Source organism: Trachinotus anak, unplaced genomic scaffold (assembly GCF_046630095.1).
Source record: "Trachinotus anak isolate AG129_WGS33_773 ecotype Australia unplaced genomic scaffold, CSIRO_AGI_Tana_v1 ptg000003l, whole genome shotgun sequence".
NCBI lineage: Eukaryota > Metazoa > Chordata > Actinopteri > Carangiformes > Carangidae > Trachinotus > Trachinotus anak.
In genome coordinates, this window is record NW_027273854.1 from 4,548,656 (window position 1) to 4,576,291 (window position 27,636).

The following is a 27,636-nucleotide window of genomic DNA, read 5'->3' on the forward strand; positions in this document are numbered from 1 at the left end:
TCCTACAGACCTACGCCATCAGCTGCATTCACACATGCAGGAGTATCTTCACTGTACCAGTGTGCAGCATAAAAAAGGCATATAGTGTTTTGTAAAGATCTTTTATTGAGGTATGTGGCCAACCAATGACTCTGGACTCAGGAAACATCCAAACACATACTTTACATTTTTAATTTCCCAAAAGTGTGAACATGTGATGCTACATAAAACTAGGCAAAATACCAAAGAGTTTACATGGGTAAAATCATAAATCCAGTTCTGCTCTGACGCCATTTTTTTTCTCTAAGATGCTGCTGAGTTTTTAAAACAAGGACAAACCATCAGCCCTTCTACTGAAGAGCTCCATGGTGAAGTGAAGTTAGGTCGCAGGTACTGTTGAATATGACAGCAATCACAATGAAGGAGATACCTCAACAAAAAAGGACAACTTATTCAGATGACACAAAATAAAGTGCTATTGTCCTTATCACAAGAAGAGAAGCTTATTCGTCATAGTCTATAAAGGCTTTCACATATATTGAAATGTAGACTAAAGAATGATCATATCAGCTAGATGTCTGTGCTCTGAAAGACGGCGCGAGTTCAGCTATTTCCATTATTTGCAGTCCATCATTTTACTGTTACATTCTGTGCTTCGATTCTACATTTTTCTTAATGTTTGTGATCTTCAATAAGCAGAGTTTGTGCATCATCTCTCTGGAAGATGAAATGAGTGTTAGGATATCAAATGATTCATGAATCGATAGAAGTCGAAACCATCAAAAGTGTAGCTACAGACACGGAGAAAGAAAAAAAAAAAGCTTTCACTTTATGTCAGACCTGACCAGTCACGTCAGTGACAAGAAGACCAGAGAGGAGATGACGGGCTGACATTTGATCAATGATGACTCGTGCACCCATGGGTACAACGCTACCTGCATGCACGCACTGACTCATAGCACTCGTGTCACTCCTCTCCCTGCACCTCCGCCTCCCTCCGTTTTCCTGCGTCCTCCTCCGAGCTGTCAGTGAATCTCAAGACTCCCTGTCATGGTCAGAGATGATCCCTGTTGTGTTGTTGTGTTGTTTTTTCTGGCAGACTGGCCATGATTTGTTTCCCGCAGTTTGAGCTCTGGCGAACAAGTTAAAATGCTGCGCAACACTCGCAACGCCCACTGCAGCTCTTCAGCAGGTCTCTGCAGAAAACCAAACCCTTTCATGCCGGGCGAGGAGAACAGCAGCTCCACTGCTGCACTCGGAAGATGTTGACATTGTTTTTTTTTTCTTGCTCAGCGCTGACAAAAGCCAGCCAAACAAGGCAGGACCACCCTCCCAGCTTTCCTAGACAGACTCTCAAGTTTCAACCCCCCTCTCTCCTTTTGATATCTCCTGCATCATCTTTGTTTAAAACAGTAAGACAACAAAATGTAAACCCCAGACAATCACTGCTGTGTCTGAGTTTCAAACACATTACATCACACCAAAATTTATTCCTCTATGGCTGTGTGATAAACCAAAAAGAAAAGATTCCTGAAGTTTTAGTTCCCGTCTCACTGAGAGTTGAAAAGCCAGCTGATCTATGTTTTCCCACCATAAAATATTGTACCATATTTTCATTGCAATTTTACACCAAAAAGGTCAAGGGAAAGGTTCCCTGTGGAAAGATCCGCACAGCCGCCAATTTCCCCTTGAAAATCTTTTCACTTCTGCACTCTTCATTTGGCGAGTGCAGCTCTAACTCAGCCTGACGCTGCAGAGGATTTTTTGTGCGTGCGCTCCTTTCATCCCATTCTCCTGTCTGTCCTGAATGGAAAAAAGCTTTCCCTGGCTGGCTGGCAGTGGTTGTCTTTGGCGAGCACCTCATGTTGTGTACCAGTTTGCATGAAGCTGATATCAGTCCCCAGGCTAGAGATCCTGACATGAGCATATAAGGATGAGACACACGGAGTGGGTAGAAACAAGAAAAGGACGCTGACAGAAGCATCGTGTTCCCATGAGGGGACGCAGCCTCCTCCTACGTCAGTAAACGTCTTTTTTGACGAGGAAAAACTAAATCCAAAAGAGCAACTCAGGACATGTATTTAAAGCATGTTTGACTTGTGCATCCTCTGTCTGACTAAACATTAATTCTTATATTTGAAAAGATAAACCTACAGCAAGACTGCAGGGAAACAGTCCCTTCTTAAGAGCCGGACTATAACTGTACACTTTATTAAAGACAAACAGCAAACCAATTAAACTGGAGACCACGTGTTCATTCGGGGGCCGCGGTTCCAGATCTCTGCAGAAGAGTATGTTTTCTGTCCGGTTTTATCCGTGTTCGGTTTTACACCGGTCAGGACCGGCTGGAGAGGGACGCGGCTGTCGTTTTGCCGAGGTAAAGTCGGAGGAGGGGTGGGGGTAGTTTGAAGATGGCGGCATCCCAGGGGGAAGTAGAAGAGGAGGGATGGGGGTGCACACACAGAGGCTCAGATCTCCTCTATGGAGTCAGCTGGGACCAGCCCTCTCTTCTTCCCACTGCTCAGCTTCAGAAACACCTCGCCGTCTTCTCGCTTCCCCACACAGATCTGAGGGGGAGGGGACAGAGTTGGACCTTTGCTGGAGTATTAGATCAGCTTTACTTGTTAAAAATTATTTACAAATGTGAATAAATTAGACACATTAATAGACTTTGAAGAACACAGGCAGGTATTGGAGGGGTTGCCAACAGGTGTATCAAATTTGGCAGAAAATGATATGACTAATCTTCCTGTTAAATACGTAAGTGGATGTTGCCAAAAGAATGAGTGAACATGCTGCCAGTTGATGTTAGCTGCAGTTTTAATTTTTCAGAAACAAAACAGACAATTTGTCGGTATTAATTCATTAATTTTGAATATAAAAATATAAAAAAGAAAAAATAATAATACAAAATTCAAATTCAAACATAACAACCCCTCGTTTGAACTTTTCTGAGCATTAACGGCAGCTAATTTACACTCACTCAGCTTTTCTGACCTGTATTAAAGATAAACACAAGTTTTGGTTGTGTATATAATGCTGGTGAAACGGAAATGATTTTGGTGGCAATCCTTTGATCACACCCTGATTGTGACCTGTTCAGGATGTACCCTGCCTCTCACCCAGTGTGTGCTGGAAGAGGCTCCAGCTCCCTGCAGCCACACGCGATGAAGTGGGTAAAACCACACATACAATCCTGTGAATGCAAACTGAGGAAGGAGACTAATGGTTTCCAAAATGTCAGTCCTTTAAGGTTTATAGATATTTATGAAGAAAAAAAAACACAAAAAAAAAGAAAGAAAGAAAGAAACCAAACAGGTTATAAAACTGCATGGTGATGTTCTTGTACCTGGGATTCCCTGACGGCCATGTGTCCTCTCTCTCGGTTGCCAGAAACGCCCTGGATGACTCGCCACACCCTCTCTCCTGGCCGGACCCTCTGCACAAAGTTGGCAGGGAAGAAGCCGACTCTGTCACCGCTCTTCCCCTGGAAAACACAGGAACACAGCGCAGTGATCAACAGTTAGGTTTCATGCTGCAATATGGACATAAAGTCACATTTAAAGATTTTTTTATTCATTCTGAGGGTCCTGCCCCTCTGAAAGGTTGAGTCTGTCCTTTCATATTGTTGTCAGTTGTTTGGCTGCTCTTTGTGAAGGCCTGATGATCAGTGCATCTCCACCATATTTACTTCTGCCTTGACAGAGATACGTCTGAACATTATGGAGCTTATTAACACATTTGTTGTTATCATCTGCTGTTTGTCAGAGAATCAAGAATGCATTTCCATTGCATCCCAACAAGAACAGAAAGAACAGTTTTCACCACAGTCTGTGCAGCGATGAATCAGTGTGGCTGCAGGGACATGTGTGAACAACTTAACAAGGCAGAAAACTCAAATTATACAAATTAAAGTGATCATTGTTTAAAACGCAAACAAGAAATTGCTTCGACTGAATGTCAGATTCGTTTTGCATGCATTTATAGAAAAACTGGAGCAGCAGATTACACCCTTTAGTTTTCTGGAGGAAGCAGATGATGTTTGCGCAAAAACCTCATTATGCAGCAGTATTTCATTGTTTATCGCCCTCTGCCTCAGGTGTTGACGGGTTTATGGAAGTGATTCACAAACTATACATTAGTAATGAACAGAAGATTCAGAAAAGATACATAATTTAAAGGTTCCTCAGGACGGCAGTGTTGATTAACGGTGTTAAATTACTGCTGCTTCACGTTCAGAGTCAGAAGTTGTAGTAAATACTGGTCGCCTGTGAGAAGATGCACAGACTCTGCACTTTAGTTAAGTCTGGGTGTATCTTTCTTTCTCTGGGACTGAAACACACACACACACACGGGCCAACACACATTTATTTCCATTGGGAGTGAGGGAAGCTCATTACAGACTCAATAAAGACGTCTTTGAGGCTGCAACATGAGTCAGGTTCATTATGTTAAACTCTTTTGGTAATTTTGAGAGGAAATGATGTTCTATTTCTGTCTGTGGCTGCCTGCATGTTTACGACAGGTAAAAATAGAGCAGGTGTCGTGCATTAAAGGCTTGATTTAAAGACCTTAATTAACACAGGTGCACAATACGTGCACACACACACACATACATACACACAGACATTTCTGTACATTCAAATACACATCATGGACTCAAAAAACATGTACCAACCAACCATTCAGCACGCATGCACACACACACGTGCACACAGATGTTTGCAAATGATTTATTACCCACCTTCCACCACTCCTCATTAGAGTCGTCAGTGACCTGCACCCGATCACCAGGACTAAAAGAGATAAGACAGGAGGGAAGATGAAAAACAGGAAGCACGAACGGGAGGTGATGGAGGTGAAGAGGAAAAAGTGGACGTGGAGACGAGAGCGGGATACATGATGGGGGGAGATGGTGAGAGAGTGAGACCAGCGAGCAAGAAAAGCAAAAAACAAAAAAATCAGAGTCGAGTGGGAGCACAAAAGATAATGTAATCAGACTGGCAGAGGAAGTGGTAGTCGCCACGGTTACAAAGCTGTGGAGGTTAAAACGTGTCCCTCTGCGGAGCTGACGGAGCGGCTGACACCAAAGTCATGAGGGCTACATGAAATATGACTCTGTGGCGCACACTGCAGGGAAGGCTGGTCCTGATCTGTAGCCAACCTGGCCTGCATGCTAATCATGCTACCAGTTTTTGATGAGACGTTTCTACACACACACACACACACAGTGTACCAACTGTCCTAGATACACAGGGAGAAACTGCTGTCCCAGTTGCTCTTCTGTACGTTGCGCCTCCTGGGTGCCTGCTCTCACTACTGCCCTATATGATCATCACCCACAAACACACACACACACACACACACACACACACACACACACACTTCAGTCTGCATATAATTACATAGACTCACCATGGAGGGTGAGATGCATATATCTTAGGTGATACTGGGACAATTAGTCTGCTCACTGAGTTTCTCCCAAGAGCACAGCTTAAAACCTAAATGCACTTTTTTGTTTCAGACTAACTCTGTGCTCTCTCTCTACGTCTCCTCCTGCGTTTGAAGGTTTATGTTGAATGTTGAACAGTGGGATTAGCCTCGTTTATTTGATGTCTCTGGGAACTGCAGCTTTGCTCAATGGCAGGAAAATACACCTTAATAATTCTCCTCAGGTGGAGGGTGGCTCTGACTTAACAACATGAACCCCCACTCCTACACACAAACACACACACACACACACACACACACACACACACACACACACACACATATATATAGACAATTTTGACCTTTTACAAAAAGAAAGGTTAATTATGGTGCATGAATAATAGTAGCTCACCAACATGGGATTCAGTTATTTTTAATATGTCAATATATCAATTACATCTTTGCTTTTCCTGCTATGAAAAGCCAGATATGTCTGCTGTGAAAACAGAGGGGTCTATTGTACCTTCACACCAACTGTGAAACCAGGTGTTTTCACTTATTTTGCCACATCAGGCCTCTCCAGGTCTAACAGCATCAACTTACACCATTATCACTATTATTAGCACAAAGGCTGCGTCTGAAAGCCCTGCTTCATTCACTCATTCACCGCTCCATATATAATAGACACTCATTAGATTACTCTATAGCAAGCAATAACGTCAGCTTATACATCATCATTGTTTTTGTGTCGGCTGTGGCGTTACCTGCCTGTGTGTGTGTGTGTGTGTGTGTGTGTGTGTGTGTGTGTGTGTCATGAACGCTACTGTGTAGTGCATAAATTCCGACAGTCAAATATAATGGCGGAGGATAAATGTAGTGTAGTGTAGAGCAAATAAAGCATGATTTCATACACAGCAGTGCAGTTTTGGTGACCTCAATTACCGCCGTAGCTCCATTTCATCCGCCACAGTAAGTGAAAACACCTGTGTGGGTGTGCAGGGCTTTTAAATTCATACAACTAAAGTGCTCATATTTTTTCTACATCCATCACTTCTGTGTTTGAGGGACTAATGTATCCACAGTTTTAGATCAAATTATAACTTTTACTTGTATCTATTAAGATATTCTGTTCTGTCTGTTCTTGACCTCTGTCCATCGTCATACAGTTTTTATCTTGTGCAGTTCACACTGGTCAGAATCTGTTGGAGAACACAGAGACCAGAGACATTATACTTTCATTACTTCACATATATTGTGCAGTGTCACACACACACACACACACACACACACACACACACACACACACACATACACACACACACAAACAGAGCCACAGCACAGATGGCTCTAAATATTCCCATGGATTTACCTTTGTGAAAGCTGTCCCCTAACCGTCCACACACACACACTGCCCTCATTTTACTGCTCTGTCCTTCCTTCTCTTTCCTTCATCATATAGAGCCTTCACGTCTATATTTGCACTTTGCTTCCTCCACATGGTCCCTCCTTCCTCTCACTCTCTCAGCCCACAATAATCTTCAGTTCTGTGCCGTCTCTCCTCGTGTCTGTCTGCCCTTTCATCTCTCAGTTGTCTCAGTGTCTTTATCCGCTCCCCCTGCTGGGAACACAGCTCAGTTGCTAGCACTACGTGGGGGCAGTTATGGGCTCTGAGTTTATAATTAGTCGTCCTTCAGGGTGCCCCGGCACTGTCCTCTGCAGATGGTGGGGACATTTTCATCCTGCAGGATCAACAGCCGTGGCAAAAACACAGGGAGGGACAAAAAAACCACAGACGAAGCGAATGCACTCACACACACACACAATACTTAAAAAAACACAATAACACACAAGCACTCCTGCACACACTCTTATGAAAATGCTTGCACGTAGGCAGTCTGTCTGGCTGTTACTCACTGTAGTTCCAGGTCATTTGGTTCCTGAGGCAGAAACTTGTAGAGTGCTACATAGGTGTGGATGGAGTGAACTTCAATGCGCTTGGGCACCTGGACACAGGGCGATGCAGGGACGGGAGGCAGTAAGACAGAAATACACTCTTGAAGAGGAAAACAACAAGGGGGGACAGTCTACACGGGCGGATTAAACAGAGCGGTACCTTCATGTTGCTCTCCTCTGCAGGAGTCTGAGCTTGGCCGCTGCTCTCGTCTTCCTCCTTCTCGATCTCTGTGTCAGGGACAGGGGTGTCTGGAGGAGGGGGGTGAGAAATTTTCTTAGAAGGCGCCAAGCACGCACTCACACATATGCAATCAGGCATGTCGTTTTTTCACAAGCAGACACATCTCTCTCTCACACACACAGACATGCAAACAGAAACACAACAAGCATGGACATAGAGCACATATCCACATACATAGAGACACAGACACACAACAGTGATTACCCCCTGTCTCCTGAGTTATCTCTTCCTCCATGCTGCACTGTCTCTGCTGCATCTCCTCACCTCCCTCCCCCTTTTCAAAGAAGAAACAAAAAAAATTAAATGTTAGCAACAGGATGTCAGAGAGGATGCATTTTATAGAACAAATAAAACTATTCCTACTCTGACCTGCATACACGACTGACTTTACATACTGTTAGTTCATGTCTGGAAAAGGTTTGGAAGAAGATTTGGAAACTGGTTCAACTACATGTTTAATGAGGGTCCAACGTCACCCATTAAGGTCCCTACTAGATGATACCCTGGTGCTCAATTATATCACTTCACCAAATGTGCAGGGTGGATTTAAATAAGGTGGATTTCAGCAGGGGACCAGCATGACCTCAAAAGCGAGAAAACTTTAAAGGAGTTTTGAAGAGTGACCTATTACCCCCTGAAAATCTTGCTTTTGCTGACCTGACTTAACTTTTCATCTTATTGCAGTGAAGCACAGATTTACCCATCAGAACGTTGTGGCATCACTGATGTGTGTGGTGCAAACAAAACACACCAACCACACCAAAGTGATGCAAAGTGGGGTCACTTTTTAAATTTAAATATAAAGGGGTTTGCAGCTGATTTTGGCTTTACATAAACTATAAACGGGTATTTTTGTCGAACTCAAACTCTGTCTTATGGTATTGATATGTCACCATTAAGTTGCCCAATGGACCATGTTGAAAAACTTTGTGTGTCTTAATGACACGGGGTCCACCTGTCCTCTACCCCCACCCACAGGGTGAAGATGTCATACCAGGCTGCGTGTGGGTGACTCTGACAAACTGCCAAAACTGGAGCGGCTCATCTGTGCCAAGGATGTCCCGTAGCGCAAGGCAGCATACACGGGATCTACACGCGTCCGCGGAGCCTCTGAAACCACACACACACACACACACACACACACACATTCATAAGACTAATGCACACACAAACACACACACTTATATTCACTTTATTTTACAAACACACATATAAATTTTGCAAGCAAAGACACAACTCCACACACACTACAATTATGACTGCACACTGAAATTTCACTGTACATCATGATTATTGTGCCTGCGCAAATCTGGAGGAACCAGAAGGTCTAAATATAACTGTAGTAACACAGTCAGCCCTGGACCAAAGTGACCCACTTTAGATCTGAGAGAGGGCAGCCGCCAAAAGTTAAGGAGACATTAAGACATTCCAGTAAATCTACATGCTTGGATTTATTTATACATTCGCTTATTGGCAAGAGATGTGTTTTAGTTTTAATAGCTGTAATATGTCTGTATCTGAAGCTGAGTAGAAATGGAATAAGAAAAGAGATTTAAGATACAGAAATCGTCAGAGAGCACTCGTTGCTACTTTTCAAGTAGATGGAAATGCTTGGTGCTATCGGAGTATTTCTGAAGTTAGGAATAAGATTTTCTGCTCCTCTTTCCATCCAATTCAACAGAAACTGAATGGAGGGCAGATTGATTTTTCTGTGGGGCCAAATGTGCTGCGAGTGTGTTTGTGTCTGTAAGGAGGAAGTTGTAATGATATGCAGTTTTATATTACAGTCAGTACCTCCTTGCTCTTGTCAGACAGATGAAAAATTAAACAGGACTTCGGCAGGAACATGTCTGTAGTGTGACTAGTGTAAGTGCTTATTGGTGATAAAGATCATTTATGCTTTAAATGGATTTTTAGCAGTTTAAGTGAAGGAGGTATTATGTAGAACTCCGACATATAGGCAGGCAGGTGCAGTGGAGACACTTTGGGAAGATGAGGAAACTGGGAACAGGTGTGCTCAGGTGATTGGGAATAGGAGACAGGTGAGCAGGTGGACCAGGCAGTCAGGTGACAGGGATGTGATTTGGTAGGGAGTAAAGTCAGAGGACATCTGGTGGGCAGATGAAGAGTGGCAGGAGAAGAGACCAAAAGAAACAGGACTGAGACAGGAATCCTAAAAGAAGGGATGGTAAGTGTGAAAGGCGGGAACAAAACAGCCCAAAGACATGGAACAGCCACCAAATGTTCCTTGACAAATATTGAGTAAGTTCAGCTGGGTGGATGGAGAGAGTCTGGTGGTGGGATCAGGAAACTCTAGGATGACCCAATGGTTAGTTACATGGCTGAGGACCTTGGGCAGGCAGTGCAGAGGCTGGAGGAGCAAAGGCAGGACCCCTTTGGAGCTCAAGCAGAGGACTGACAGTGAAGGCTGGTTTCCTCTGGAGGTTGGGTAGGATGTTGAAGACAAATGTGGGTCCCTTTTGGAGGAAAAGCAGGAGGCCACTGGCAAAGGCAGGTTCCTTTGGAGGTTGGGCAAAAGGCTGACGGTGAAGGCAGGGCTGAAGACTAGGGTAGGTCCCATCTGGAGGTTGGGCAGGAAGCCTCCGGTGAAGACGAATTCCCTAAGGCGGGATAGCAGGGTACTGGCGTCCAGAGCTGAGAACCAGACGGAATGTAGGCTGGCAAGTGGAGCGTTGGGCAGGTGGCCTGATAATCTGGCTAGTTGGCATCGGGAGCAGGCTTGATGTTGACAAGGGTGGTTGGCTGAAAAACAGACTCAGGAACAGGCTTGATGTCTGCAGGGACAGCTGACTCGGGAACAGATTGGACATTGGCAAGGAGAGCTGACTCAGGGTCTATCTCAAAGTCCAACTGGGCATCAAACATGGCACTTGGCAGCAGAAGTTTGAGTTGCTCGACAGCTGAGGCTCTGTGGCACTGGGGTTGACATTTTGAAGACCTACACTATAGGGGGCTCCGAATCCTTGATCATTCTTGGAAATAGCCAGGTGAGTCCCCGGGAAAGGGGGCTTCTCAAGGTCTTCAGGGTCAGGATCAGACAGGAGGCTAGTTGGCTTGGAATCAGGGGCAGACAGGACACTAGCTGACTGTGGTACAGGCTGGAGGCTGGTTGACTAGGAAACAGGCTGGAGGCTAGCATGCTGGTGATTAGCATGCAGGAGGCTGTTGGCTGTTAGACAGACTCGTGGCTAGCTGACCAGGAGACAGGCTGGGTATGTTAACATCTTTAATCCATTCTGGTAAAGAATTTCTTCCCCACAGCTTAGCGGATGCTTTCCTGTGCACCAAAGTTAGAGTGACCCCTTTGTGCTTCCTACTGGGAGATCTTTTCTTCTCACCAAAGCACTTGAGGGTATAAGAGAAACTATAAAATTCATCCGTTTCATTGCAGAAAGGAGAATTCTATAGTTGATATGGCTTCATATTTGTCTTCATATATAACTTTGTTAACCATCATCTCTTGTGACTTGAGCTACTTTCGACACATAATGAGATATATAAGAACCACAGTCTGACACAGTATTCAGTCCTCTTTTCCTTCTTTTTTTGTTTTTATTTTTTCGGGGCATTTATGCCTTTAATGAGAAAGGAACAGGGAGAGATAGACAGGAAATATGGCAGAGAGAGAGGGGACGACATACAGAGAAAAGCCCGGGCTGGATACGAACCCTGACCGTTGTGATAAGGACTGAGTCTACATGGTATGCGCGCAACCAGGGGTGCCCCCTGTTTTCCTTCTTTAACCTTTACTTTAACACAGCACAGTTGCTGTTCATGTCTAAATAGACAAATAAATCATTGTATGCAAAATTTCACTTGTCACAGCAAGATTACATTTTACATTTTACATTTACTTCACCCCTGCAGCTATCAGACTCCCAGCCTCGTAAATGACTTTAGTATGAGACAGGAAAATCATTTGCCAAAATGAACTTGATGGGAAATTACAAGGTGTGTAGATAAATCCATCACAAAATTTGCAACCTGCCATTAATGCACGTAAACATGAACTCAGTATTTTACCAAGGCTTTTGTTAGTATAATTATGAGGACACTTTGCAACGTGTGATTGTAAGTTTGGCAGGTTGCAGTCAGCTGGGTCTGGCAGAGTCTCAGGCGTCATGGCACTGAGCTCGGAGTGATGATGGAGCTGTAGGTTAATTGTACCCTGATTCATGGATAGTACAAGGAAGTGACAGCATGAGGTGCTAACCCTGATTCAGCGAGGCACGCAGTACACGAGATGAGGAACTGCATCACCTACACAGATGTTCATCCAAAGGTATGACAAAGAAAAACAAGCTCCTATTCAGAGGAAGAACAAATTCAGAGACATGTAGGCAAGTGGATCGAAAAACAGAGATTATACCAGTGTGTTTTGGCGCTCAACAGTGTTACATGACAAAGACACAATAAAGTGACAAGAAAATGTCAGAATTATGATGTCTTACTGTCATAAATATACAGCATTAAGTAAATTAATGCTGAGAATTATTGTTTTTTTGCCTATTTTGTGAACTACAGTTGGATGTCATGATACGGAGAGCTAGTTATGGCTTAGACCGATCAGAGAATAGGCAGCATTTCAATGTTTATAAAGCTTTAAACATGCAAGCTGTAGTGCCAGACAATAAATTAATAACCCCCATCGGTCCAAGGATATACAGTACAAATCATAAACAAAGATATCAAAACATAAATATTAGAACTTATAAATATTTATTCACATACTTTCAGGGTGCAGACCGTCCATCAGCCTCCAAGAGAAGCTGAATTTGTTCTTCCTCTTTATCTTTTTCCACTTCACGCTCCTCGGGTGTCAGGTGAGACGAAGACAGTTCTGGTTTTATTACAGTACACGCACAAGCACACAAAAAATCAATCAAAATAAACCAAACGGCGAGACAAGAGCAACACGACGGAACAAAAGCACACGGACACAAACAAACCAATGCACATGTGCACTCACTCACACACAAATACATACACACACACACACACACAGAGACGCTCTAAGTATTCTCACCTTGGCTTGGTTGTACTTCCTTGACGACAGCCAGTTGGTCATTGACAAGCATCGGCGAGCTGAAGTTTCGCTTGAACGCTCCAGACTGATGAAGGAGAGAAAGAAAGGAGAATGATTTATTTTTTTGGTTCCATGTAGTGATTTTAGGACATTGACAGAGTCCAAATGACTGAATGAGAAACTCATGAAGACACACTGACAGACATGTGAGTGCATACACACGGTGGTGGAACAGGAGGGCTCATTTCTGCTCTCCAGTCACATGTGGAGAAAATGTGTTAGCTCTCTTTGTCGCTAATTACAAACAATGAATGCACTCAGCCACTTACTTGTGTGTGCACGGTTTACACACAGGCATAGACTTGTGATTATGTGTACGCTTGTGTCTGCGTTTGTGTGTCCGCTCGACTGCAATTTCACACTGAATTAAGCAGAGTAAGTGTTTCGGCTGAGATATTGGTTTGTCTTTGCCTCGACTTGCAAATGAACCACATTTTCATTTTCCTTTGTCATATTATGTTGACGAGAGAAATACTCTGATACCTTCGTTCCTGTAAAGATGCCCATGTCCTGGTCTCATGACATTTCACCAGTCGCTGCCCTCTTCCTCTCCCTCTCTCTGTTTTCATGCTCCTCTGTCTACCGTCTTGAACACAGTACTCTTAAAATTTTCCAAGTGGCTCTCAGAAGGTCTCACCTCTTGCATGCTAATGTTCTCCGCTTTGCACCAGGGGATAAACACAAAATCCAGGGTCTAAAATCACTCCCAATTATCTGCCTTCTGCACTCTGCTCACCTTCCACCACTGCCCTCCAACCAATTCCCAAATTCAAAATGCACCAATTCCTCAATGAAATGAACAATTTACTGTCCAGTTACATTTAAATGACTTCTTATTTTTAATCAATCAACCATCAACATTTAAAAGCAATATATAAACATTTAATAAAGCATTTTTAACACATTGTAATGTAGTTGTAAGTAGATCCAACTGAGTTATAAATGTGAATCTCCTCATGTTTTGGGCCCAAATGCAGGGTAATGTGATAAATATCTATGTTCAGACACAGCAGCGCTTCACGTCTCCTAATGCACATGGACTGAAAACAGTATTCTTCCCTTCACTATGTGTCTGTGTTCTGTCAGCACTTCACCTTAACTTGCACATGCAGCTGTAACATAGAGTAAGAGCGACTCTGCCCTCGGGACAAGAGTGTTCCAGTGTTTGTGTGTTAATGCAGCGGCCGGCTGTGTGCACTGATACTGTGTTTTCATACAACTACATAACAGGCTGCTGCCTCAGAGATATGACACAACAGTGATTCAACATTTTCATTTTCCTGTTTTGGAAATCTGTGCGCAGCTGCTTCAATTTTTTTCTTCTCTCAATGTTCATTTTTTTCTTCTGTTTAACTGTGTACTTAAAGCTGTGTCACTAAAAACGTCAAATTAATTTCTAAGTGCAGGTGAAATTCAAATTCCAAATCCAGCCAATCCAGGTTTATGCTGAAGTGGTAACCATGGTAACGCCGTGCCTGCTCAGGTTATTCAAATCATGAGTGCAGTCCAAACTCTTATTGTTGCTGCTGTTTTCATAATGTGGTTATTAAAAATGTCTGGGGAAAATCTGAAGAAGTAGGAGGTCAGGCTGAACTGAGGAGGAGAAACTTGTGCTGTTGGATAAACATTAACAGAGAGTTTGTTCTCTGGAGGGTTTTCTCTGTCTCAAAACACTTGTTGTGGCATATTTTCTCGTCTCGACTGTTAAAAAGGTCAAGCTTCCTTTTTAGTCAAAATAAGCTGCCACTGATGTTATCTTATGTGGTTTCCTGTATTTTAACTCCTAAGGACTTAATGCTACAAAATTTGAATAAGTCCCTCAAAGCTTGAAATGCCTGAAAACCAAAGCTTATCATCTTAGGAAATTTCTTAAAGGATTAGTTTGCGGTTATTTTTATGGGGGTTATTATTCGCACTATTTCTTGGCTGAATGCAGTTGCCTGGCAACTAGTGGAGACTTCAGGAAGTGACTGCTCCCAGCCAAGAAATAATCCAGCATATGTTCCCCCTAAAAATACAAAATGTCTTTTTTACACCTTGGGTTTTGTGCAGATTGAACAAAACAGAAATAAGGTGTTAATGAGTGAGCTGTAGAAGCTCCGCCTGCAGATTTAGTTACTTGTGGAAAGAGCCAGGCTAACTGTTTACCCCTGTTTCCAGTCTTATTGTTAAGCTAAGGTAACCACCTGCTATATGTTGGACTAGTCCTCTAATTTATTTCTTCTTTTATTTATAACGAAACTTTAAGGGAACAACAATATTTTGTTAAGATACTTTGGTATCACAGAGTTCTTCACTAGCAACTGGAAGTGACTTTTTTATATAATTCCAGTTCTTTTAATTAACAGAAATCGAAGAAAAAATGAACATATACTGCTTAGCTGACTGCTAAAGAAAAAAATCAATTCACAGATGACAAATAAAAAGTTGAGTAGGTGACTATGATGAGAAAAACTACTTGTACAGAAAGGAAGGATCTAAAATGATTGTGTGTGTGTATTCGCACCTTCCCATGACATGGCTGCTGCGATAGTTCTGAGGTACACCACAGGTGAGCGGCCATCTTGCACGTTTTACACCGCAGAGCTTGTTTGGAGTTTCCTGCAGAGAGGGACAGAGATGAGCGAATGAGAGCAAAGGATGCAGACATGGATGGAGGCTGCGAAAGGAAAATCACAGCAGGTCTGCAACAGGCAGAAAGCGCTAACAAAACAAAATGGCCTTCAGATCATATGAGCAGGATTCTTTCCGCTCAGGTAGACTGTGTATTTAGGCCCTGCCCTAGTTTTATCAGACTGGCACTGCTTGTAGAGCAGACACTAACACAGCTTCATAATCAACAGCTCCTCTTCCAAAACAGCCAGGAGAGATTGGAAACCAGCTGGAGATATTTCAATCATAATCGATTTGGCATTGAGTCATTTCTCTTTTCAAGTGCTTGAGTCATAAAAACCTCTGAGTATTGGGATGTTTCCTCCTTATTTGTCATGTAATTAAAATCCTCTGTTGATTGTTGAATATTTTTAAGGATTAAAGGGTTGAGTCCCTTTTTATCCTACAAACCAAAGATAACAGATTTCTGGATTTGGTGTAGATGGGAATTACACTGACAGGTCTGTTATGGAGCAGAAACAACAATCAAACAAATTGCATGGCTCGATGAAACACTGCTTTTACTTTGAAGAGACAAAATGGATTCTACTTCATCAGCTTAACAAGGAGACAGAGGCCGGTGCTTTGGGACTGCAGAGGACTACAGCTACAGTGAGGTGATGCGTTACATAAATAAACCCACAATACATGCAAAAAAAACAAAACGAAACAAAAAAAAGATGGCACAGGCGCAAACGCATTGGGGCAGGTTGGAGTCTGTAATCAATCATAGTGACAGGAAGTAGACCTAGCAGAAAAACTAGCAGTGGCTTACAGTTCATGCAAGCAGCAAATTAGGCATAAAATCACTCATACATTTGCACCACAGCAGCCTCTGGTTTCTCTACAGCTGTAAACACTGTGAGAGCTACATTAAACTCACACAGTCCAGTTCTGAATTTCACTTTGACAAAACAGAGTCCCCCATTGAGGCGATAATTTAATTTCACACAAGCGATTCTATTATGTTCATGCCAATCTGACTTTAAAGGGATAATTTAAAAAATTTGGCAAAAACAAACAAAAATGTGTTAATTAGTGAGCTTTAATGAGGCTGGTAGGTGGATTACCATTGGACAGAGGCTAGCTCTTTCCACCTGTCTTCAGTCTTTGTGCTAAGCTAATAGCACCACATGGTCCTGATTCAACTCCACCTCACCCACTTTTTACACCAGGTACTGCATATATATATATATATATATACTGCATCATTACTGTAGCGATGACGTTGCGCAAAGCTATCGGATATTGTCTTCAATTCAACACAAACATGAATGATGGAGGATATTGAAGGGATACCAAAGCTCAGTTTGCTGAAAAAGGCAGAGACAGGGCTGTAAGGTGACCGGCTGCTGGATGTAAGCTTAGGTTTGATGGATAGTTACGAGAGTTTTGCTGTAAGGAGTAGTAGACTCCTAAATCAAGCTGTGGTGATAAAACATTGTCCCTATGTAACATTTTAAGTGTCTGTAACGCAATAGGTGGTGTTCTCTCCATAAAATGGTCTCCAGTTTGCACTAGATGAGAAGCCATGTAAACAAAGACATGGTGCCCAGAAAACTGCAGCTAAACCTTGGCTTGAAAAAAGTCCAGGGGGTAAACTGAGCATCTTACCCACAATCATGTGCTTGCAGTGCTGGCAGTTGGTGGGCTTGCGAAAGACGTGGTCCTGGAAACAGTGGGTGATCTGAGGTCGGGGAGGCTTGACGGGCAGTGATGGAGAAAGGCTGAGAGAGGGGGAGTGGGAGGCGATGGAGGGGTTTGGGCTGAGAGAAGGTGAAATGGACGGTGAGCGGTCGCCAACGAGAGGAGAGCCGGGCAGCAGAGGGGGAGAGGGAGGCGGTGGGTCAGTGATGAAATCTGGGGGCAGGCGAGCGTCGCTGTATGACCTTTGGAAGAAGTTCTCCACGCTCTTACTGCGCATCATAGTCTTGAAGGACAGCGAGCGCTTTAGCCTCTGGAGCTGCACACACACATTGACAGGGACAGAAAGACAGAGGGCACACTAAGAATAAACACGAGATAAGCAAGAATGCTGCAACACATTCAGGAGCAATAACAAATGTCCAATACACCCTTAGGACAGCACAGGCAATATCCCAACATCCATAAACACAACACTCTGCTCTGATCTGTGCACTGTGGGGAAAGAGGGTGACTCACGAAATGCAATATCACCTCATAAGGAAACAGCACATTAATACCTAAGCTACCTGTATGTTCCAAGAGATGGAGCGTATCCTTACACTCTCACAACAGGGCTGCTTCTGCATTTGGCCCATGGTTAAACAAGATAAGGCTTTTCCGCTCACGGCCATACATTGCAGACTGCTGTGTGTAGATGGCATTTCCTTGGAAGCGGTGGCAGGAGGGCTATTGTGATGAAACGAAACAAGGCAGTTTACACAGCCTTATCATGTTTCAACAGCCTATCCTGAGGGCTCTTAATCTGATGGAGCCTGCTCATTGGACCTATTGATCGCTCTACATGCGTGCACAAAGCACACAAGGCCTGTGGATCCCTCCCCAAAGGGGCAAACTCACATGGCTACAGCTTGCTATCATATCAAATTGCATGTACCCGCTCTTATGTATATTGACCTACCCAGCCGTGCTTGTATCTTACAAGCTGTATTGACCAAACAGTCGTAAATGATTGATGGCTGCAGTTTTTCAAAATCACCAACAATTAGATGACAAAACATCACATCAGCAGCCATCAAGTCTGTAAGCTCTGCTCTCTGCAGCCACCTAGCATTGATTGACCAGATAAATGCATGTTTCCTGGCATTTCCCTCCGGCTCTGTGTAGAGATGATGATGCTAGCTTCCCGGAGGATGGGTGGCCATTTGTTACCCTGACATGCAGTGGCAGCGGGAGAGCAGTGTGAGGGCGTGGTCGTGTCGCAGGGGGAGAATGGATCAACGCGGACAGACAAGCAGACAGATAATCAGTAGTCCACAGACACTCTGCGTGCACACGCTCTGTCTGTTTGCCTGTCTGTGCTCGTTCTGCTCGGCACCAAACATAATCACTTTACAGGGACATTCTGTTTACAGCTCTGCGTGTCAGGGAATAAGACATGAAAACAGTTTGTCTCTTAAAGTTTGTGTATGTGTGTGTGTGAGTGTGTGTGTGTGTGTGTGTGTGTGTGTGAATACAGCAAGAAAAACTAATGTGTGTAATCGAGTGCAAGTTTGCACACTCCATATGCTTCCTGTAAATCTCCATTTGTGAAATTTCCCCTGGCTTCACTGATGAAGACAAGAGGGTGGACTATAACAATACATGATGCTGCTGTTATAGCTGTGGGTGCACAGGATGGTGTTATTCTCTGTGTACAGCACACTGGACCAGAATATATTGTTAGTCTGACTCATGTGCATGACTCTGATTTTCATTTTTGAGTCTCTGGTAGAAGATCCGTAATTCTTCAGTGTAATTTAACCCACTCTCAGCATTTGTTAATACATATTACAGTTAACACAAAACGTGATGTTACATCTACAGGATGTGCAGCATGGTTTTAATGCTCCTTGTGCATGTACAGTAGATATTAGGCATAAGTGGATTGTTCAGTGTGTTGTGTGGTATCAAAACATTTTGCACAGTATTTATAACGGCTGGACTTGTTTGTACTGTATATTTATTTAATTGTTCTCTGAGCTTGGCAACTGTTGTTGATGATGAAACATTCTCAACACAGAGTCTCTTTGTAGCTGTTCCCAAGCGCACATAAAATAATACTCCACATTTGGTAGACTCACAGTGGACGTTCAAACAATCAACATCCAGAGATGCTGTCTTCTTTATTCCACACATCCCTCTTTCTTGTCAAACCCCGGTGCCTACTTCTAATTTGCCCATAGAGAGCTCTTTCAGAGATCTGAGTTCCATATCAGCTGGAGAAACTCTGAGGAAGACTGTGTGACTCCAAAAGCTTCAGCAAGCTTGTGGTGCGATGTTTTGAGAACATTAATTAATACTTTATAATGTAGCGATAAACCACTAATGCTCCCATCACCATTTATAACTAACTCACTTTGTAATAGGTGGTAAAGATGCTGCAGGATGATGTAGCCCAGCCAAATGGATTTTTTACAATCTGGCAAACCAAATGACTGAATAAAGTAAAACATGAATAAATAATTTATTAGCCATTTCAACTCATAAACCATCCATAAAGAGAATGCCATTTAAGAAAGCGTGATGCATATTTGAATAATCTTTATTACCGGCGCAAAGATGCTTTGACATGTCTCTACATTTTCATCACAGTCCTGAGCTGAGCTCTCTCAATCAGAGCGGATGAGTGCTGGCATAACAGCTCCAGCTAGAGCACACGTCTCAATTACAGCTAATCTAATCGTCTGTCACTGTGTGGGCTTAAAAAGCATTCCCGTTAGCCTCCATCTGAGCATTAGCTGAGAGCGGCGAACGGAGACAGTCAAGGCCAGTGTGACACCAAGTTCGATTTGGGTCACGAGTGCATGCGTTCTCTACTCACGTGCACCAGGTAATGTGAATTTATTTTGTGACAAGCGAGACGCTAGTTGCTGATGAAGATGAGTCAGAGCGAGGCGAGCTTTGCCACAGATGACACAGGGGTTGTGATTTATGGATGCAGTCCCATATGTTTTATTGATCCCCTGCAGTTTCATGTCAATGTCAAGTGCAAAGGGAAAACTTCTCTCATTTCTCCAACAACTGTAGCTCCAGCTGCAAGAACCACTTCTCCCCCAAAAGTATTTTGAGTTAAATCTTGCTTGATAATGCATCGCTCTAGACAAATAATTCATATGATTCAGAACTGTGTGCCATGCAAAATGCATAACGCTTGCCCACATTTACACACACCTGCACAGTCGATGCTCTTAAAGAACCACCGATCTCTCTGCTGCAGACCTCAGTGGACCTGCAAAAGCCCATAATTGTACCATCTTCGATCCATATACGAAACAACCCTCCTGCCAATTTCACGTCTAACATAAATGTCCAAAATCAATGCTCCACAGAGGGAAAGCAGGGTTCGAGCAGTCATCATTCAATGATAAAGGTTTTTCACGCAAATATGTGGCTGTTCCACCCTCCAGCAGTATTTAATGGGGCCGGGGGCCAGGCTGAGATATATATGGGCTGCTCCAGCCTGTCCAGAGGTCAGGACTGAACAACAAAGGCTTGGTCCCCCTGGGAATGTGACGATAAATACAGCTTGTGGCCATAATATCCCTTGGTGTGGACTATTTTAAATGGTTCAGATAGTACAGAATATTTCAAACAGAATCAAGTAAAGCTGTGTCCTCTTTTAATGATGTAAAGGTCAAAATAAATACTTAGTCTTTGCAAAGTGAAAAGGTCTTGGTGACAGGGTCTACAACACCCAGTTTCTTTTTAAAACTAACAATCACACAAATTAGAGACTAGCGGGGTTTGCACCAGACTTAAATCAGACTGATTTTTTGCTAATGCTTGTTTTTTTTTTTTTTTTCAAATTTCACCTATTTCCACTTCTACTGTTATCTCTGCTCATTCCATATAATCATCAGCACCTTCACTGTTTGACTTCAATTGTTTTGGGCAGGTGATGTGAAACTGAAACAAAGAGGCAGAAGACAGTTGAAATTCAACAGAGGTAAAAACACAGTCAGGGACTTTTATTCTGGAGTGATAAAGTGTGGCGTGAATCGCAGCGAGAGACCAAGAAAAGATAACACGCTGCATCGTTAAATATCTGAGTAAAGTGTGCAGACAGCTCTGGGCTTTATCATTACAAAGAGGGTATGTGAACCAGTTTCATGTCCCAGTATTAAGTTTGTCACTGTGCACGTCAGCCTGGCAGATTCCCGCTTTGAACACGAGATAAGAGATGCATAATCACATGCTGCTTCCATCGTTTGGTTCACAGATACATCATCCATACATGTACACACACAGTGCACGCACAGTCAATCATGTGCTTGCTCACACACACACACACACACACACACACACACACACACACACACACACACACACACACACACACACACACACACACACACTCCTTCACCCTCTCTCTTTGATAGTGGAGAAACACTGTGTGATACAGTAGTTTGGATTACAACCACTTTCCTCACAGCAGAGCAACATTCAGCTAGCCGCGCCATGCAGCTTTGCCATGGCAACTCATCATCCGTCCAATCACTGTCCACACACACTCCACCCCAAGCACAATACCAAGGCTGTCAGTCTCAGACAGGGGAGAGGGAACGCAAACAAATCTCCTGGACATAGTTTTCGTCCTCTCATCTGCAATGCACAACAGATACAGCGCAGTTATCTTTTTAGCTGCTTGTAGCCTCCCAGTGTCTAGTATTTCAACAGCTCACACCTTTCCCTGTAGTGTCACATCAATAAACATCACGGCAGTGAAGGTGTTAGATTAATTATTCAAGACTTTGGCCCACATCAACCTCCCTCTTTGACTAACTCCCCTGCTCATGTCACTCAAATCCGTGTGCAGAGGCATGGCTGAAGGGGAGGCGAGGTGTCTGTCAGTCGAGCAGTCGACAGTTCACCACTGTGGCTCAGACTGAAATATCTCAAATCTACTGGAGGGATTGCCATGGTATTTTACACAGATATTCATGGTCCCAAGAGAATGAATCCTACTGACCTTTCCTCTAGTACCAACATTAGGTTGACATTTGTGGTTTTGAGTGAAATAGCTCAACAACTATTGATGGATTGCCACGAAATTCATTGCAAACATTCATCCCTCCCTCAGGATGAATAGTAATAACTTTGCTGATGTCTTGGCTTCTCCTCTATAGTGCCATCAAGTGGTTGAATTTCACTTTTTGTTTAGTTCTAATTTGCCAAAGTTAACATGCTGAGATTTAAATTAAGGTGGTGGAGCTGCTAAACATGTTAGCATTGTGTTTTTGAGCATGTTAGCTTGCTTACATTAGCATTAAGCTTAAACCACTGCTGTTCCTAAGTGTAGACTCACAGAGCTGCTTGCATGACTGCAAAATCTTAGTCTTAGTCTCTCAGTCTTGTTGAATTTGGCCTTGACATGCTGCTCACAATTCATGAAGACAGCTTTGATAAATCACAGCTGATGGTTAACATCATTAGTTCAATGTATGTGATGTAACCAATATAGTATTTGGACCTCCTCGTCAGCAGCTAACAACATGCACTCAGGTTGATATGGTTGAGATTAATTTCTTTGGAAAAGTGAATATTACTAAAGATATTTTTTAAATTTTGATATGTATTTTGTTTAATTTTTGATTGTTGCAATTTGCCGATTTGCACTGAACTTGGTAAAGGGATGGAGCACGGACCAAGGAAATACCCATTACATTCTGGGGCAGATCTGGATCATTTACTATGAATCTAATATTTTTTTTACTTTGAAGTCTGGTGTGTGTTGTTTGACATAGGCCTTGGCAGAGGTTTGTGCTCTCTGAGTGCCCTTCCAGTTTTCTAAAGTGATACTATGATACAATCATATCATCAAAAAAGAGGATTACTGATAATACTGAATTATTGCCCCATGCTCTAATACCATATAATTGTGACCTCCAGCAGAAGACCATGTCTGCTTGCACTGTCTACTCTTGGATATCTAATAAAAAATGCCAGACGGGCTGGAAAACACCAAAACTAAAGCAAATTAAACTACTGAGCAACTATCACTCAACGTACTGTGTCTCAAATTGTTAGCATGAACCAACAGGCTGAAAGATCTATTTCATGAAAAAAAAAAGAAAAAAAAAGCTAGACTCTATGGCCTCAAACTGCATGACATGTCATTTACCTTTGGAGCTGTGACAAGCTCCCATTTTCTCACTGTAGGCAATGCTAGACACCTTATATCACTGAGACGACTGTGTGTGTGCTTAAGTGCTCACACTGAGTGAAGAAGATTAGCTAAGGGATCCAAAGGGGACACATAGATGAAGTGGTGTTCCTCTTGTCACTAAGTGAGCAGGCTGACAAATGAGACAATCTCCCCACAACATGTTGCAGACTTATATTTTAAGTCTTTATATCTTTGAGCTCAGAGATTGTCCTGTGAACTCATCTTGGAGAAAAAGAGGTTTACTTGTGCACCTCCATCACAGCGCAGGCTCCCAGAGCATCAACAGCCCCAGGAGCTCAAACAGCTCTCAACAAAAAAGCAACACTAGTGGCTGATGACTGTTGCTCAAGCATCTCATCTGCTCCAACGCTCACATTTCTGCCAGCCTTGGCAACAGACCACAGACTAGACTACATTGTCAGGAGCCAGGGAGCAAGTCCATGCTTCCTTTCTTCTTAATCCTCTGGCACTGCTTTCCTCTGTTCTTGATATCTGAAACCCATCTATGTAGGAAATTTGCTGCTGGTGGATTTCAGGGAGCATCTGTTATCAGAGGGAGTCACTCCCTCTCTCTCTCTCTCTGTCATCCTTATCTAATTAAAAACATCATGAACACATGGCTGTGTGCCTGATTAGATTGCTTCAAAAAAATTATAGCCTGTGGCTGATATATATATTTTTTTGTTATTTTGGGAATGGTCTTGATTAAGTGTTTAAAATAGATAAAGGTGGAATGTAGATGTGAGCGAATCTCCTGGGGCCCACACCTGTACATATCGGAGCCAAGCTAACATTAAAGGTCCCATATTTTACACTTTTTATTTGCAGTGTTAATATAAAAGATCTATTTAAAACCATCTCAGTGTAGTTTTTCATCTCCTCTCTCGGGCTTCTCACTGGAGCTCTAGTAACAACAGGTCAGTGAGGGAAGATCAGAAGAGGGACTCTAAGCCTTTCTTCTGATTGGCTGAGTGTTTTCTGATCGATCAAATAAAAATATAGCAGATTTCAGGTAAACAAATCGAAACGAAACCAAATCCTCCAAGGCTGGATGGTAGGTCCAGGCTTGGGGCATGGCTGAGGGCGATGACTGCTTTGTTGTGACATCATAAAGTTACAAACGTCCTTACAGCTCGTTTTAAGGCTCAGTTTCTGAATACGGGCTGCCTGTATTTCCCAATGGACTGAGGCTTTGATACTTTCACAGTATTAAAATAGAACCTAGATCTGCTTTATAATCAAAAGACATGGAAATCTCATTATACAATATGGGACACTTAACTTCAGTAATCTCCTACATAGATACTGTAATAGACTCCTATAAAGTTACAAAACCACACTGACCCTTCAGTGGCGGGGAGCTATCGAATCCTGAGAAAGGAAGTTCAAAAGATTTAACAATTAACCTTCCACCTGAACATCAAACATCTCTGAGCCACGCAGGAGCATGAAGGCCGAAGGTTAAAGTGAAATCTATTTCACACGGAGCCCTGGAACTCTACCAGCGAAGCCTCAATTGATTGGGAAAGCAGAGGCAGATGAGGAGCAGAAGTGGTGATTGAACAAACAGCCGGGTGAGTTTGTGGTGTTAATGGTTTTGATGCGTTGAAGCATTGTGTGAATACCAGTTCCGGATCAGTCCTGCCTGGCAAAGAGTTGCAACCAAACCGCTTTGGTGAGCAGCTGGTGAGCACTGGGGAACTGAAGTGGGCCATGCTGGAGTGAGTGGTGATAGAGTAGCATACAACAATGCCGACCTTCGTGCTTCTCGGAGGGAAGCATGATGTGTATTCAGATGAGGCACTGAGGCAATCAGCTGGTGAGGCATCTGACTGTGCTGTGCAGGAGTGTCGCTTTGCTCCGAACGTGTCAGTATCGTGTCTTTGTGTGGGCGGTGACAGGAGGCATGAGACAGAGACAAAGACACGGCTCAAGGAAAGTTGCATGAAGTGGGATTAATGAGTCAAGTGTCCTGAAAGCCTTGCATTGAAAAGCAAGCGTTGAGAAAGCTTTCACAGCTCAGGCTCTTGGAGGCCAGCCCTTGAAATCTTTGTTTATACCGTCAAGTCAACAATTCAAATGGAATCATAAGGACACTTTGTAAGGACACTTGAAGCTCAGGCAGGCCAACACTGCACCCGTTCGGGACCCAGCTCTGCATATAAGGCACAAAATGCACAGAGAGGTAAATAACTGGGGCCATTAATGCTCATTGCAACATAAACCTGCTTGCAGCACAGTTGTTTGACAAAGCATGGGCGTGTGCAGCAATGTGCAGAGAGTATTAATCATGACTCTTCTTTTATGCAAGTTATTTCTCCCAATACTTATTAAAATGCACATTATGAATTAATACAAAATAAATCCTCTCAGTGTGTGTTTGTGTGTGTGAGCGCAGGAAGTAGGTTTTGGAGCGAGAGAGAGATAGAAAGGGGGAGACAGTGACATCAGACCTTACGTATGAGGTTACACCTAGTGACGCAGTCATGATGAATACAACTGCATTTGTGAAGTATTTTCATCAGTATTGCATAAACCGGCGGAATAATACAGGAAGGTGAACTCAAAAGACACCAAATCACAGGTGAATAAAAAAAAAAAGGCAATCTCGCTGAATCAGCCTGCAGACATTTTTTCTCTCCATGTAAACTGCTCTGCAAAGTTCACGGTTGAACCTGAGTGTCTGATCAGAGCATGAAGCGCAGGGCACGCACAGCTCGGAAGCGCTGGTACTTGCCTTGGATGTCATCGGCTGGATGGACATGCTGCTGGGAGAGCGCTGGAGCTGCGAGTCGCTCTCCACCTCATTGTTCTCAGTCATCATTGGTGCCGTGACGGAAAGAGTCGTTCGAGACACAAAACAGCAACAGCAACAACTTCACTTAACTCCGCAAACTGTGTCCTGTCGGTGGGAAAGCTCCGGCTCTAGCCATACAACCCTTTCTGTGACAAAGTGTGACAGATCCACATCAGAGGGATTCGTGCGCTCTTATGGCCATTTGCTCTCCACAAACCAACCGCGAGACTACGGGTTGATTAAGCGACTCATAAACATACACATACACATACACATACACCAGCTGCTTATATTTCACTCATGCCACGCGTGGACAAGCGTTCAGGAGAGGGCTGAACCTCGCGTATGGAAAGCCTGTTGTCTCGTCCCTTGACGCGCATCGGAAAGCTCCAGTGTGGCACAACGCGGTCCTCCAGTCGCAAAAAAGAGGGTTTAAATCAGCAGAGCAACGATGTGAAAATATCAGCCGAATAAGATCAGATCCAAATAAACATCAGATCGTGCCGTGGAAGGCACTGGCTTGGTGTAAATCCAAAGCAAACTGTGTCCTTCACCACTGCTCAGACTTAAATTTAAGCGCAATCCGAGGCACGCCTTCCGATGTGCGTCCGAGGCGCATGATTGGGGCAATTTTTACAACTCTGCCAGGATTCATTTAGACTAAATCCGGAGTCACGGCCGTGGGCGGGGGCTTATTTTAAGCCCTAATGTAGAATAGCTCTCAATTCGCAAACACAGAGCGGATTTTGTGTTTGAGGTGCTGAGTGTTTGTGACAAAAGCAAGATGTTCCCTCTTCATGTTCCTGCATTTTACACCCTGTTAATGCTCCTGTGTGTCATATTAGGTGACACTTGAAAAGAAGTAACCACGGTTACAAAATTGCAACTATAGTTCCAACAGGTGATAATATGATTCCACATTCATTATAAGCTCACTTGCAAATACAAACCTCTTACCTCTCCAGTTCATTAGGAAACAAAGACTTGAGATCATTTCAAAGCCACCACAGACACCACATTCAGTAAGTGCACAAAAACACCACCATGTAAAATGAAGTATCTTATTAATGTGAATCAATTTCAGGGGAGCGTGGAAGTGGAGAAGAAGTGGGTGGAGGACATTGTTGTAGAACTTTCTGCTGCTTATTTGATGAAGCTGTGAGTCAGAGTCAGTCATCTTCTCCTTCAGCAGAAACGATGACCCACATGGGACGAGCTGGACTACTTTGGGTTTGTCTCAGAGTTTTGGAGAAGACAGTTTTTCAGCCACACTTTTGCCCTGTTGTCATTCATCCCTTGTCATTTTCCACGTGCCCTCTGAAGCACCGAGCACAGACACTGTAGCTGCAGCTTCATCTGGTTTTATTTGGTGTGAATTGTTGAAATGAGCTGTAATAAGGCCAGAGGATTGGCACCTCTTTCTCTTGATTGGCCCTTTTAGAAACACACAAATGACGCAGTAAGGTTGTGGACACGGCTACTGGTTTTTGTATTAACTTAAAGAAGAAGAACAAGGACAGTCAAGGCAATAATTGGCATGTTCAAGTAATTTCTATGCTAATGTGGGGGAAAGACATATTAAGATGATTATTGTGTATTATTCTTTATGTGCACTGCAACATTTC

The 27,636-nt window shown here is 43.3% G+C and overlaps 1 protein-coding gene across 4 annotated transcripts; it reads right to left on the reverse strand.

Moving 5' to 3' along the window:
- Positions 1-85: 85 nt before the first annotated feature.
- LOC139612369 (SH3 and cysteine-rich domain-containing protein 2-like) lies at positions 86-27,364 on the reverse strand. Of its 4 annotated transcripts, none has more exons than XM_071467885.1 (11): positions 25,952-27,362; positions 16,977-17,325; positions 15,217-15,311; positions 12,651-12,735; positions 8,598-8,713; positions 7,808-7,877; positions 7,523-7,611; positions 7,324-7,412; positions 4,724-4,775; positions 3,329-3,466; positions 86-2,546 (listed from the first exon to the last, which is right to left on the reverse strand). In XM_071467885.1, exons 1-11 carry the CDS (start codon positions 26,036-26,038, stop codon positions 2,448-2,450), a joined length of 1,269 nt encoding a protein of 422 aa, XP_071323986.1. In that variant the 5' UTR covers positions 26,039-27,362; the 3' UTR covers positions 86-2,447. The 4 variants fall into 4 exon arrangements, with proteins under 4 accessions (XP_071323986.1, XP_071323976.1, XP_071324006.1 ...); XM_071467875.1 differs by lacking the exon at positions 25,952-27,362 and adding an exon at positions 17,576-17,855; XM_071467905.1 differs by lacking the exons at positions 7,808-7,877; positions 8,598-8,713 and having other exon boundaries at positions 25,952-27,364.
- Positions 27,365-27,636: the final 272 nt, after the last annotated feature.